A 15,498-nucleotide genomic window follows, 5' to 3' on the forward strand; every position below is an offset into this window, starting at 1 on the left:
TGCCTCAAGGACCCACTAGCACAATAAAAGGAAAAAACTTCGAAGGTAGCAGCCAGCCTCTGTCAATTCACATTATGAGTACTCCTTGCCATAAGTCTTGCATGTCTACCCTAATGACATCCATTTTAATGATTCTAGTACTTCCAATCCTTATTTGACAACCACTCAGAACTTATGGAGTAAAAAATACACGTAGCATCATTAATGTACAGATGTTCTGCAGTCCGTTATGCACATATGAATGGCTTGTGCTATAGAGAAGAAAGCTTTAATAAAAGTTGTTGAGACAAACAATGATGTGCATAGCTTACAGATACATCATTCAAAACATCAGTAATACAAACAACCTCACTAAAATGATTATTCTCAAAACAGTTCTCCAAAAGACTACAACGTCGATTGACAGTATATTATACACTATTGGACCTTTGTAATCTTGTAGAGGCGCATTAATGCCTTCACCTCCTTTTATAATTACTCTACCAAGACCCTTATCATGCACAACAAAATGCGCCGTTTCCATGGTCTTCAAATCTCTAGCAAGTTTGTTACTGTTGGGAAACCATGGTCCTCTGGTAAGGGAACATTCCCAGGTCGCACAACAAGCACGGCCCTCAAACCTGGCTCACAGATCAAAGAAGCGAAGTACTGATAAACTGCCTTTCATGAGATTTTATTTTTTTTTTTGGGGGGTGGGGATCCACTGAAAAGAGAGAGAAATGTACCAGCCTCCTTTGCTGCCATTGCTTCTTGTAGCACATCTGTTGCAAAGACAATCTGAGATGGCTCATCCACCCCAACAGAGAGGAAAATCTCTTTGTAGCTTTTGGGTTCTCGCTTGTTCCTGAAGATAATTAATCTCTCTCTCTCTCTCTCTCTCTCTCTCTCTCTCTCTCTCTCTCTCTCTCTCTCTCTCTCTCTCTCTCTCTCTCTCGCGCGCGCTGCCCTGCACCCCCCTGCCCTGCTCGCGCAGCCCCGCAGCCCTGCGCTGCTCTGCCCTGCTCGCGCACCCCCGCTGCCCCCCTGCCCTGCTCGTGCAACCCCGCAGCCCTGCGCTGCACTGCGCTGCACCCACGCACCCGCTGTCCTGCCCTGCTCGTGCGCTCTCGCACTCTCCCCCCCCCCACGCACGCTGCACGCTGCCAACCTTTACCCCCCTCCCCCCTCCTTCACCAACCTTTACCCCCCTCCCCCCTCCTTCACTTTTGTTTTCAAGGCGCGCGCGCACACACACACACACAGCTGAACATATTGAGGGCACCTGGCCACACCGCCCCACGCTCCGCCACTCGTCGCGATCGCCGTCAGTGTGGGTGCACACGTACATCCAGTGCCGCGCCTGCTGCTAGGGTGGGTGCACACACGCATCTAACCCCCTTGCGGACGGCGATCAAACATGAGGAAGACGAACAAAAAAGCCGACCCCTTAGAGGATGCCATTCGAAAATGCAAAGAGGAAATGACGGAGACCATCACCAAGATGAACCGCAATCTCTAGGGCACAATAAACATTCTCGAAGGACGTGTGCTGATCCAAGAGAGCAAGATAAGCACGCTGGAAGATCGAGTGACGACCCAAGAGGAAGAGATCACGTCACTCAAGAAAGAACTCGCCGAAGCCCGATCAAGAAACACACTGGAAGAGGGCGAACTACAACCCTCAGTAATTGAAGAAATCAACACGATCAAGGAACAAGTATGGGCCATTAAAGAGGGAGAAGAACAGCACAAAGAAATGACGACTTCTTGGGTGGATGTTCTTACCAAAACCCAACAATAGGCGGATGAAGCCGAGAAATGGATCAAGGTGGCCAAGAAAGGAAAAGACAAGGAGATAACGCCCACGTCCACACCCAACAACATCATTAACCAGACACTAGAGGAGGAGCACGGGAGAAGGGTGCGCGCTTTACATGTGAGAATTTGCGGTCTTAAAGACAAAGGCAATGTGGACGAAGAAGTAAAAGAACTCACAGCCTTGATGGGGATTCATGAGCCGACACACACAAGGGCATGGAGAGTGGGCAACATAAAGAAAAATGGAGGCAGTGGAGAAACCTCAAAAGAAAGAGCACTCATCCTCCGTTTTCCCTCCATGGAAGCAAAGAAGTCATTCTTGAAGAAAAGACCAACTCTTAAAGAGACTGGCATCTTTCTTGGGGACGATCTCACCCTCTCGCAGATCGCTCATATGCAGGAAGTAATGCCGGAGATTAGAGAGGCAAGGGGAAAAGGCAAGATCGCTTTTTACCGAGACGGAAAAGTGGTAATACTTGAGCGACGCTCCACATGACGGTGCGAGACTTATGGGACCACACTCAAAGTAGCTGCCTGGAACTGCAATGGATCTATGCGTCTTGATGTGGGTTGAGGATAGCTTTACTCGAAGAGACGTCATCTTCTACTCTGAGACACACCAGGCCCCTGGGCAATCCATGCCTCACATCAGTGGATATAGGTGGAAGACAACCTACAGACAGGAGACACGCTCAGAGCACAGAGGGCGGGGCTCGGGAGGAGTGACAGTGTTATATAGAGAGGATCTGCAGCCACTGATACATATAGCCCGCAGGGACGAGCAGGCTAGGTACATGTGGGTGAGACTGAAAGCAGAGACAGGCAAATACCTCTATCTAGCTATTTGTTACTTTCCCCCGAGTACATTAGTTTATGCACCACCCAGAGGACAGTCCCCTTTCTCTATTTTGGATGATGACATATGGGAGTTCTCTAGGGACGGTGACATTATCATCCTCGGGGACTTCAATGCTAGGACTCCCCATCACCAGGCAGTGTTTTATGATACTTCAAAGGAGATGCTAAGAGAGATAGATGTGGCAGAGACGGGCCTTTCCAGACTATCACACGATATGGAATATACTGAGTATGGGCGACACCTGATTGACATGGGCACTGCACATGGATTGGCCATCTTGAACGGCCTACAGAGATTTCCTGCTGCGGGAGGCTTTACATGCTTCCCACACAGACATGGAGCCAGCACGGTGGACTATGTCATGGCACAACCAAATCTCATCTCTAGTATCGAGGATCTCACAGTTGGGCCCAGACCGGTCGGGGTGGCGGTGGATCATGCTCTGGTGTCAATGACCATCTCCTTCCATTTCAGTGCAGCACACAGGCCACGAGTAGCAGCCCCTACTCGCTACACATTCACAAGGGAGACGGACTCTGTATACATGGACGGAATCTACAGACGCCTATGCATTGAGGACCTGGGGCGACCTCTGGAGGAGCTAACTACTATACTGACACAGACATTACATGAGGCAGCAGCTGAAGCATACCCACACACCCAGCCTGAGCAGAGCCGCCGATTTGGGAGCATGCCTCAGAACAGCTGGTACGATGAGGAGTGCCGCCAGACTAGAGCCAGACTTTAGAGGGAGGTGTTGGGGGACGTCACTCACAGACAGTCACAGATGGACTTCCAACGCCTGGTGCGACGTAAGAAGCGGGCTTTTTTGGCTAGACTCGAGCAGGATCTATATCAGCTATTCTTGAGTCAAGACTCGCGTGAGGCGTGGCGGCTCTTTCATGAGCAGTCCCCCCCCCCCCCTGCTATTTCCTCCATAGAGACCTGGGGTCAGTACGCATCATCTTTGTACACAGTACCTGGACAGCCGCCCCTCCCCAACCCCCCGGACCCATGCCCACATACATGTGTCTTTTTCACTGCTGAGATGGTGAAGGAAGCCATTGATAGGATGAAGACTGGGAGAGCATACGATCATGAGGGCCTAGTAGCTGAGCATTTCATGCATGCCAAAGGCCTACTAGCAGAGCTTCTGGCAGTTATGTTTAACCATGCCATGTGTGAGGGCCTACCGGACACTTGGAGCCTATCTACAATCGTACCTATCTTCAAATCAGGAGACCCCATGGACCTTGGGAATTATCGCACTATTATGATTGGACACACACTAGCACGGTCGTATGCATCCATTCTTGAGCAACAGCTGAGTAGATGGGCAGAGAGGGAAGGAATACGTGCAACTGGGCAGGCAGGATTCAGGAGAGGCTTCTCTACTCTTGACCATATCCTAGCACTCAGGGCCATCATCGAGGAAGGCAGATCTCATGGGAGACGGATCTATTGTAGCTTTGTGGACTTCCGCAAAGCTCTCGACACGGTACCCAGAGCTAGACTAATGCGCAGATTACAGGAAATGGGAGTACCCACAGAACTCATTTGGGGGATCATGGCATTGTACAGATCAGTAGTAGGGCATGTACGCACCCCGGAGGGACTTTTTACACCGGTTCACTCCACTATTGGGGTGAAGCAGGGCTGCCCGCTCTCTCCCACTCTTTTCGGTATGTATGTGGATGAGATTTCTGACTACATTGACAGCGATGGGGATAAAGGTGCTCAGTTGGCAGGGACATGGATTCCACTTTTGTTATATGCTGATGACATAGTGTTGATCTTTGAATCCCCAGAGGGAATGCAACGTCAATTGGATGCTCTGCATACGTTTGCCCACGAAAGTGGTTTGTCTATCAACCTGGGTAAAACCAAGGTTATGGTGTTTAATACCACCCCACAGTGGATCAGGAGGTCAGCACCTACACTCACATATGGCCAGGAGACTGTGGAGTACACAGACGCTTACACTTACCTTGGAGTGGTTTTTAGCGGACCTACATTCTCACTCAGAAGAGCAGCAGAAACCAGACTTACTAGAGCCCACGCAGCATTGGGTAGATTGGAGAGGATGTGTTCGCAGGTTCAGTTTCAGGAGCCCCGGACGAAGCTCTGGCTCTTTGACACCTTGGTGGCTTCAGCATTGCTCTATGGAACTGAGATATGGGGACCTTCACTGGATCACCACAGGAGGACGGGTCGCTCAGACGGATGGGGGAACATGGAGAAACCTCTCGTCTCTATGATCTTGAGGCTCATTAGAGCCAAGGCATCAGTACCACGGGCCATTATCCGAGCAGAGCTAGCGGCCCCCCCACTTGTGGTGGAGGCGCTCACCAGATCAGTCTCCTTCATAAACCGCACATGGGCACTTCCTAGAGACAGATATGCTCGCATAGCACTTGAATCCTCTCGACAGTTAGCCATACAAGGAGATACAACATGCTGGTATGGGGAGATGACATCATGGTTTCAGGCACATGGGTTCAGCATAGACCGGCTGCCACCATTCCATTACTCATTGGATGCACCATCTCTCACCCTTACACAGTCAAAGATCACCAAGCTCATACGCCAAGACCTGACCCAGCTAGACACCAGAAGGACATGGATACAACTAGCACAGGAATTGGGCACGAAGATGGCTTTTTACAAAGACCACCTTCTCCAGCTTACGAAAGATGGTTTTGTGGCGAGACCCAGATACATGGATACCCACTTGTCTCATGGGATACGATGTGCTATTGGCCAGTTACGCACATCTTCTCACCAGTTGCGGATTGAGACTGGGAGATACAACGGAGTACCAGCAGAGGACAAGACATGACCCTTGTGTAACATGGAACCTGAGATAGAGATACACTATACATGTCGCTGCCCCATCTACTACGAGATACGAGGCCGCTTCCATTGCTTGTTCAGAGAAGGTTTTGGACCACTCTCAAGAGTCATGGGATACGAAGAACAGAGATGTCTGGGTTTGTTCTTGCTCGAGCTGCGCAGACACAGAGATAGCCTGATGAATGGCGAGGCTAGCCAGTCTCAAAATCGGATCACAGACTTCTTCAGAGCAGACACGGGACAGCCGCAAGAGCCACTCCCACAGCAAAGCTCCCCCTCGTCTCACACCAGAGGCACACTGATTGACCGAGCGATTGAATTGGGGAAATCCAGGCGTCCGCAACTGCGAAGAACTACACAGCATCGACGGAGGATACGACAGAAAATTCGGAGCACGCTGGCCAGGCATGCACGACGCCCGGTTAGACTACTAACCATGGAGGAAATTGATGAGATTTGCCAACGATTGATGCTAGATCTCTTGTGATTCAGCTATCCCAACAAGCCGCCCATTTTTTGCTTAGTCTTTTGCTTGGTTCACATCGATCAACTTAGGACCCCATAGTATATATCTTTGTTTTGTACTATTGTTAGGTTATTTTGTTACTCTGACTTTGTATCAGATCCACCACTTTGTAACTTTCGGGTCTCATAGGTCATTATGGCCTTTTGAAGACGTTAATATAACATTTCATTTCATTTCATTTCTCTCTCTCTCTCTCTCTCTCTCTCTCTCTCTCTCTCTCTCTCTCCCCAACAAAAAATGCAGCCGTTTTTTGACATAGTGGACAGCAGTTCACTCTTTTGATCATAACTTCTTCATCCGAACGCCGATTTGGGTGATCTATAGCCTCAATTGAAGAGCACGAAGCCCTCTACGCATTGATGTAAAGACAAAAAGTTTCAGAGTTAAGAAAGGCGTTTCTGTAACAGCATTTCCGAAGTGAACAAGTTCAAGGAAATTGACCCTCATCTCTTATTTTACATACAATGTCTTCCGGCACTCGCAAGGGTTCTCTTCTTTAACAAGGTCCACAACCATTGTGGAAAATGATGGTCCAAGATCTTCTAAGTGTGGAGATAGCAACACAACCACCCAACCAACGACATCGGAAACCATGATCATGGCATACTTGGTATCATTGCAAGAGACCGTAAACAAACAAGGCGAAGACTTACGAGCACTTGCAATGGAGAATGGCACACTAAGGGTACTTGTGGTTGAGAATGAGAATCTCAACAGGACACTTGAGATGCAAACAGCACATTTGATGCAACTTGAAGAGGAAGTCAAGGAATGTAAACGCTCTCTTGTAGACTTGAATGCTTTGAAGGAGCGGATGAGCAAAGTAGAGCATGACCATGTATTGAAAGAGGAGAAATTTGACACCATGAGCCGGGATGTATGTGACATGAAAAATGTATGCACAAACAAGTCTTGGGCTGATGTATGTGGTAGTAATGTGGTTTCTAATTCCTCACTCATGCAAGATATGGCTCAAACGAAGAATGTTGAGAATGTGGATGTGGAGGAGTTGAAGGAACGGGAGCGACGTTCCAAGAACATTGTTATTCGTGGAATTCTCGAAGAGAAGCTAGAGACACCTCCTTCTCTTGCCATTGTTATTGAAGATTTCTTCAAAACCCACTTTGGCATGTCCGGAGTTATGGTCTATGGAGCACATAGAGTGGGGAAGCAAGGAGCTCCTCGCTCGGAAGAACGGCCAATTGTATGCACCATGCCGGATGAGACAAAGCGAAAGATTATCCTTGATAATAGTTGGATCTATTTGAGGGATACAAAATGTTTTGTATGTGAAGATCGCACTATTAAGCAACAAAATATGCGTCGCAAGGCATATGAGGAAAAGAATTAAAAAAACAAGGAGATCTCTCATGAAGAAAATGTGCCCAAGGAGGAGGCAAGTCCCTCGAGCAAATAGGGATGCGTGACCTATGAGACCGAGTTACAATTGAAAATATGCTTTTGGAATTGTAATGGATACCCATGGAATGCGGGGGTTGGCATTGATGAACTAACAAGCAAAGCCGATGTTGTACTTCTTGTTGAAACTTGGGAGCACGATACACAAAGGATTAATGGTTTTGAGAATTAAAACGTACATTCATTGATGTGGTCAAAGAATCTTAAGCAACGAAGAGGACAAGGAGGGGTAGCATGTATGGTTAAGAAGGATTGGAAGATTTTGTATCAATTGTGAAAGATGACAAGTACAAACGTTATGTATGGCTGAAAATTATGACACCAAAAAGAGCACCCATTTTTGTAACCGGTTGCTACATTCCTCATCATGATTCTCCCTTTTATTCTTGCATGGATAGAGATCAGTCATTTTTTGATTTAGAAGAGGACATTGCTTATTTCAAAGGTGAAGGTGATGTTATTGTATTTGGTGATATAAATGCTCGCACAAAAACATTGCACATGATACTCAACAATTTGATATGCCATACATTTCAAGGGAGTTGGAGGAAGTTCACTTGTATGATCGTTCTTTAATGGATGAGAAAGAGCCGGATCACTATGGAAAGCTACTTTTACACATGTGTAATAGCACGGCTATGCTCATTGCCAATGGTGTATCTTTGTGGAGTGGAACCAATGGATTTACATATAGGAGACATAATGAGGATAGTGATTGACTATGTGCTACTCTCGAAGCCATCATGTATCGCATAAAGAGTTTTATGTTTGGCCAATGGACCCCGGAATCCGACCGTCGCACCTTATGTATTGACCTTTCATGTGGAGAAGCAACTAAGCATGATAATCTCAGCCAAAGGAAAGAGAAATTATCACTATGTATGGATTTCAAACGGGCACCAATGTACATTGAAAGCAAAAATTATGGATGAAGAAGCTTCAATATGATACACCATTGGAACTAAATGGGAAGCTTTCAAGAAAGTTATTTTTTCTTGTGCCGAAGAATGCTTTGCTATAAAGCATCTCCATGGTATCAACAAAGATAGATCACGCAAAAGGTGGTTTGATAAAGAATGTCAAGATGCTCGAAAGTCCTTGATAAAGCTTGATGCAACTATGGACAAAGACAACTATCAAAGTCATTTGCATACATACAAGGCATTGATTCAAAAGAAGAGAAGAAGATGGGAAGTAACGCAACAACTTTTTCAAGTACAAGAAAAGGCACATGCATGTGGAAGATTTTGGAGAAACTTGAGGGGCAAGCGGATTGAGAATTTTGGTAGCTTGAGTCTTGTGGATATGTACACACATCGTAGGCAATTATATGAGCAAGGAAATGCTGAAAAAATGCCATTTTATGGTTCACTCCCATGTATGCCCTCTTTTTTACTATTAACGATGTATATGGTGGGCTTGAAAAGTTGGCCACTCACAAAGCGGGAGATCTTCAAGGTATTAAGCCGGAGATGTCACGTGACACATCCAACCCTATGTGTCCGTGGACAAGCTACAGCATGATCAGGGTTCAGTTCAGTCAAGTCAATCTAGAATAGGAAGTGATCTGGCACTCTTGTGAGTCTGTTTGCAAACCGTGCATGTCCAGAGACTTAGATTAGATGCATATCCTCCGGTTGCACATAGCATGACCATCAGATTCCAGTCAGATCCCATCAGGGGAATTTTCCAGTGCATTTAACCTATTTTCCCTATTTTTGACATTTTTCACTTATTATTTATACGTAACTTTTGTTGGAAAGTAGGTAGGGCAATTTTGCTAAGTTTGTATATAAGCAAACCTAGCGCTAGCACTTTCTAGCAGAAGAGACAACAGGAACTCAGTTCAATAGGCACCTTCTCAGCAGGACCCCCAGCAGGCTAGCGTTTTCTCTCAACAGAAGGCCTAGCGTTTTTGCATTGCAGAGCAGCCTCGACGAACCCAAGATAGCAAATCCCCTAGCGTTAGCAGTTGCACCAGCATACCATAGCAGATTTCACAAGACAGCGGAATTCAGCCCTAGCGTTTTTGGTTTGCAGCACAACCTCAGCGTTTTTGCAGATCATTGCGACAAAATCAGCCATAGGACCAGCGTTTTCAGTTTTCAGCCTTTAGCACTCGCAGAAGAAGTCCCGAACCTCGCAGATCTCACCTTCCCGGAGCAGATCCTCGCCGCGGTCAGATCTAGCGAAGTTTACAATTTCAGCCCGGAAAACGCAGATTTCAGCATCTGTGTTTTTAGCGCGTCTTCGTCGCATCGTCGTCATCGACATCGTCACCGACATAGAGTCGGAATTCAGCAAATACAAGATTTGCAGATTTTAGCCTTTAGCGTTTTCAAATTTCAGCCCGTCTCGTCGTCGACATCGTCGGCAAGTCCAAGCATTGTAGAGATTTGTGCAATCATAAGTAGACCGCTCTCGCCATAGAGAGTGGGGCCTTCGGAGGAGGGTTTTACAACGTCTCTGGTGTCGTATTCTCTTCTCTATCTCTCAGTCTCATGCACTTCCATTCACAGTGTCCATTCACTTTGTTTGTGTCCATTGCACTCTCTCACTAAAGGAACGGAAAAGCTCTTCCTTCCGTAAGTAAAAGGAACCTTGAGCACAGTTCGGAGCACTCATCTTGAGCAAAGTTCAAACATTCATTCCGCTGCACCTTACATTGGTATCAGAGCTTTGGCAGTGTTCTGTATCACTCAAGGAAAGAACCACAAGAATCACAAGATTTTTTTTTGCTTGTTGAGGTCGCATGAACCCAAGTTCACTTGGGCGTGTCGATTCCTAATCGTGTTTTTGAAGAGTGACAGGAATCCCAGGAAAGAAGGGCTTGTCCACCCTCCCCTTGTGCCTCTTTTCACTCATTGAGAGCGGACCGTGTACTTAGCGGCCGGCCAATTGACGTGAGGTGGGAAAAAGCAACCTTGGTGTGAGCGCAAGGCCGCCAAGGGGTGCACCCGCGGAAAAGAGCAGAACTCCAGTGAAGAGAAGATCCTTCTCTAACACAGATTGCAAGCGAAAGAAGAACCGCAAGAACCTCAAGACCCTCAAGAACCCCAAGATCCAAGACTCCCAAGAACCCAAGTTCCTCGTGAACTTAAGAACCCAAGACTTCAGTGGATGGTCATCAGTCGAAGCGGAATGGATACTTCGCTTGGAAATGATGAGCATGAGAGAGGCGACGAAGAAGCATTTTCCCCACCAAGAGGTTTCTCCGACCCTCTCCCTTCCCCATCTACGCAAAGGATTGCACTAACTCCTAGGGAGGCTTTCAACATGATGATGATGGACACGAAGTTAGAACGCGAAGCAAGAAGAGCAGAAAGAACGGAAGAATTTGATCTAAATGCGTAGAAAGAAAAGCAGAAATGGATCGCGAGAACAAAGCAAGAAAAGCCATGAACGACCGGCACATGAAAGAGATGTTGCGACTCTTTTCTCAAGTGCAGGCACAGATGCAAGAGATTCGGGAAAAGGAGACTCTCTTAGTCTCTTCGTCTCCAAAGCATGACACACGGGATTTGCATGATGATTTGAATAATAATGATGAGCATGATGATTTGGATGACAATGACAAGCATGATGATCAAGATGTGATTTCTCACAAGCATGATGATCGGTTTCAACCCCCAAAAAGCTCTCCCACTTGCGGAGTGGTACTGAGCAGAAGCCCAAGCTCGCTGTTCCCCAAAAAAAGCAGGTCTGGGAGGCATGTTCAGCTCACACAAAAAATACATTCTTAGAATTTCTAATTGTCAAAGGAAAAGAAATAACAATTCCTAGCTCATCGAGCGAAAACATAAAATAAGCTTTTCTAGGAGCTCTCTCAGCCAAAGCATCAAGGAAAAGCTTAATTCCACTGAAAACTCCCAAGCTTGAAATGAGCTATTTTGTTGCACATCCCTACCATGCCACGATGTGGCGAGGTACATCCAATCAAGATCAGGAGTTAAGCACAAGGACAGCCGGGAATAGAGCCACAATAGTCACGAAAGACAACTTCCAAATTGATGTTCGAATGCATAAGAGGTCATCCAAATGAGCACAAATGCTACCATGTGTCCAGGGCTGTTTTAGGTGAGCAAACTCCACAATCAAAATAGTCTTTCTTGATAAGTCATGACCGTATAGATTAAGAACATTGAAGCCACCATTCTGATTGAGAGTCAATCTTTTTCCATGGCAAAAATCACCTATGTGCACATAGTACATACGCATGCCTGTGCACACACCCACATGCGCACACACAAGCCTTCAGTCTGCATTGGCAGTAGAACAATATACGGTGTAGCCATGACGGTAATTTGACATCAAATTCAACGGTAACTTTATAAGCACAATACTCGGATAGACTAAGATGTTATATATAGCTTCCAATGACATACCCTATGAAAGTGTCAAAATATCCACAAAGGAAAGGCCGTAAGTCTCCATACTGTGTGTTGCCAAAAATAAGCCTCTGAGCTTCTCTACTACCACTTGAATATATGTAAACCTGGATGTGAAAAAAAAGGTGTCAATTTGCCTTTCTAGATATACACTTCTACCAATTTATTACCCTAATTTCATACATTATTTTCCAATAAACCAATTCCATTCTGCAAGAACACTGGACACAGCTATTGCTTCAAAACATAAATAGTGCCGCACATGGTATGAACACCACATGCTCATGAATAGTATTCCATACATAAAAGAAAAAAGGTCAGACTTCACTCAGAAATCTAAATCCGCTCATTCTGGAATATTGTGATACCTTACTTCCAGCAGATTGCCATTGTGCAAGAGCCTTTGGAACATCCTCAAACACTTGGCCTTGTAGCTCACCTTTCATATACCCAGACCTCCAAATGTGACCCTGTGCATTCAAAAAAACAGCCAAGAATAAACGTTGTAGGTCAAATCACGGAATCTTTCCACCAAGGAACTCTGGCATTTCTTCACCTGCAGCTCCTTGAGAGCTGTGACTTTGCGATCAGCCTTGATCATAGAGATCACATTTGTCTCCACGGCTGCAACCACCTTCTCTTTGCTAGTGTCTGTTGATGGAATCAGTTGTACACCAGGAATGCCATCTGTTACGTCTTGTTCAGCCTGTAAGAATTCCCATGCATGATACTCATCTTGGTTTTAAAATAATACAAGACCAGCTTCGATTGACAAAAAGGATCATGTAATTAGGCAGGTCATCAGGATTCAGGCTTGGGTTAATCTTCAACAATCAACAACTTTGCAATGGCTACAACAAATATGAGCAAGGTGGAACCCAAAGTAACAAAACAAATTACCTGTTTACGCAAGAGGTTGATATCATCTTGAGTTTCTTGAGAATCATATGTTGATTCCAGATGGTTTCTGACATTATCTCGGGCATAGGGGAAAAGAATTTCTGTAACAAATGAAATTGGAGTTGTGGTACCTTCTATGTCCAGAACAACCACCGCCTGCAAGGGAATCAGTAGACTTCATGATAATGCGGTGTCCATAAAATCTTATAAAAAGTTATTGAACGTTCACACTTCTTCCACGAGAGAAACATACTACAGACAGTCAAGAATGAATGCCTGAATACCAGCAAAATATCACAAGTGGACTTATTTAAGACTCTTAAGACATCCAAAGCTTGCTGACATTAATTTTGTTGAGCACGAGTCATCACACATGTTCATAAAGACCATGTTTTCAACCTTGACAGAAATATGGCAGGTTACACCCGTTACTACTCAACATCATCACAAGTGCGTGCAGTAGGCACCTTGACAACTATCACAGAGAAGAGTTATAGGCTATAGGGCCCCATAAGGTGGTTCCTCTCATTATCTGTTACACATTCCACCTTTCTTATCGACCCTTCAATTGTAAGGCACACTATATTTGTAACCCACTACCTGTACAATGTACTTTAGGCCTTCCCATTTTAGATTTTAAAAGCATTCGAAGATTTCAGTTTAAACTTTAACAAAGCCTTCACTAAGCTTATTGCAAAGGCAATCGTGAGCACTCTAGCATCAACAAGGGCATGGTTTCCTTGATACACTGTCATATGAAAACAGCGAAAAGGACATGGGAACTTCTTGAACAAATTGTGATTAATATGTTTAATTCCTGTAATGCTTTATTTAAAACAGCTCAAGAGTGTGACGTGGCTCGCTGCTCACCCTGCGCACTCCTATCGCCATCGCTGCCCCCCCTCCCTCCCCCCTCGTGCTGCACGTGCCGCCCTGTGCACTGCTCTCCTCCTGATGCCTGCCCGCTCCCGCTCGCCCCCCTGCAGCCCGCTAGCCCTGCCCACGTGCTGCCTCTCCCGCTAGCCTTCATAGCCTGCCAGCACTCACCCCGAAACCCCCCCCCTTTTTCGCCCCCCAACCCGCCTCCCCATCCCCTGCCCCTTGTTTGCTCAAGGCAGGGTTGCCGCCTCTCGACCTCGACTTGGCGTCCTCACATTCGCTCTTCCTCGATTCGTCGTCGTAGCAGCAAACACAGATGGAGGATTCTGCTCCGCCACAGAGGGACTCGACGAAAGCCCCCTCGCCCGACCCCGCGGAACCCACCATCTGACTTGCTCTTTCGCCAACAGAGCAAGTGAGCTTAGAGGCAAAGGTGGCGCGCCTTCAGGCCACCTCTGTTATTTGCAAGATTATCGGCACCAGACCTAGCAGAGGGGAGGTGCGAAATCTCCTCCAGCCCCGCCTTTTAGCAGAGGTGGGCAAGATTATCGACGTTCAACTTCTCAGGCGCAGCTACTATTGAATAGAGTTTGAGTCTTCCGAGGTGGCGTCCAAAGTCATTGCGATGAGCCCCTTGGCCATCCAAGCAACTAGAGCTCACTTTTGGTAGTGGAGCCATGGTTTTGATCCGGCTACCGATGTTCTCGTTGAGGAGGCAGATCGTCCCATCTCAATCTTCTTCCAAGGCCTGAGGAGAGAGTGCCTCCCGCTCCTTTACAGGATTGGTTCAAAGATTGGGATTGTCCTCGAGACACCTCTCACGGCAGCCTCTGTATATGCCAAGGAAGCTGGCTTACCTACAGTACCCGTTCTGGTTTGTGACACACACACCCTCCCGAAGGTCGTTCTAATACCTCGGGTGAGTGGTGGTTGGCTTCGCCAGATTGTGGAGTACTCAAGCCTCACAAACAAGTGTTTTATTTGTCAACAGATGGGCCATCTAGCAAAGGCCTATCCACAGAGGAGGCCTAGACCTTCGGCACAGACCCAGACCCAGCCTCTTAAGGCTACCCAAACATAGCAGCCAGAGACAGAGGGAGCTCAGGCAGGTTCCTCCTCTGAGCCTGGTGCCCAGGCAGAGGAGGGATGGCAGCAGGTCCGTGGTCGTCGCCGTCAAAGACCACTACGCCAGTTCGGCCCCCCTAGTGGTCATTCTACACCAGGCCAGTAGCAATGGGTTCCCACGGGGAATCGTTTTGACCCCTTACAGCAGGACGAGGCCATAGTTCCTCTCCTCCACCTCCCCCCATTTCCCCTGTTGCTGCCCCCTCCCCTCCCGTTCCACCCCCTAGCCCCTCGACCTCCTCAACCTCTCTTGCTCCTACCCCACAGCCAGCTCAGGGAGTAGGACCTTCATCATCTGCTAGGAGGTCTCTTGGCAACGCTTTTGCCACGAGCCGCCTGGCAAGAGGAGCAAACTTTCCTACGGACCCCCTTCCAGTGCAGACGTCACCCTTTGATGCAGTCCCTCGAGGTTTGACAAGTTTCGGCATCCATCACTGGTGGGACTTCTTTGCCTACAACTTCACACGATTTCTCGACGACCCTTCACCAAACTTTGAGGCGGCTTGCTTCACAGTCCATGTACTGTTTCTTGCAGCTAGAGGGATAGAGGCCCTGGACACAGCGGTTGGTTTCTCTTTTCCTCTGTGTGGTAGGGACCAGTCTGAGTGGACTTTGGACTCCGTGATGGACTATCTTCAAGCTCAAGCTCTGGAGTTCTCTCACCACACGGGAGACTTGGGGGTTACAGATTTGGTACAGACTCTGTGGCCATTGGTCAAGTTCTCAGTGACACCTCCGGACACAGCAGGATG

At 47.1% G+C, this 15,498-nt stretch overlaps 1 protein-coding gene across 2 annotated transcripts in view; it reads right to left on the reverse strand.

Annotated features, from left to right (window-relative positions):
• Positions 1 to 252: 252 nt before the first annotated feature.
• The window catches only part of LOC147435661 (haloacid dehalogenase-like hydrolase family protein), a 64,347-nt gene continuing 49,101 nt past the window's right edge, over positions 253 to 15,498 (reverse strand). For both annotated transcript variants that reach the window (XM_086488655.1, XM_086488654.1), the window contains 6 exons: positions 12,743 to 12,898; positions 12,399 to 12,548; positions 12,211 to 12,312; positions 11,840 to 11,949; positions 726 to 844; positions 253 to 620 (listed from right to left, as the gene is read on the reverse strand). In XM_086488655.1, coding sequence (XP_086344781.1) covers positions 529 to 620; positions 726 to 844; positions 11,840 to 11,949; positions 12,211 to 12,312; positions 12,399 to 12,548; positions 12,743 to 12,898 — 729 coding nt within the window. In that variant the 3' untranslated portion in view covers positions 253 to 528. The remainder of the gene's footprint in view (positions 621 to 725; positions 845 to 11,839; positions 11,950 to 12,210; positions 12,313 to 12,398; positions 12,549 to 12,742; positions 12,899 to 15,498) is intronic.

Source organism: Adiantum capillus-veneris, chromosome 18, assembly GCF_014529385.1.
Source record: "Adiantum capillus-veneris isolate H3 chromosome 18, ASM1452938v2, whole genome shotgun sequence".
Taxonomy (NCBI): domain Eukaryota; kingdom Viridiplantae; phylum Streptophyta; class Polypodiopsida; order Polypodiales; family Pteridaceae; genus Adiantum; species Adiantum capillus-veneris.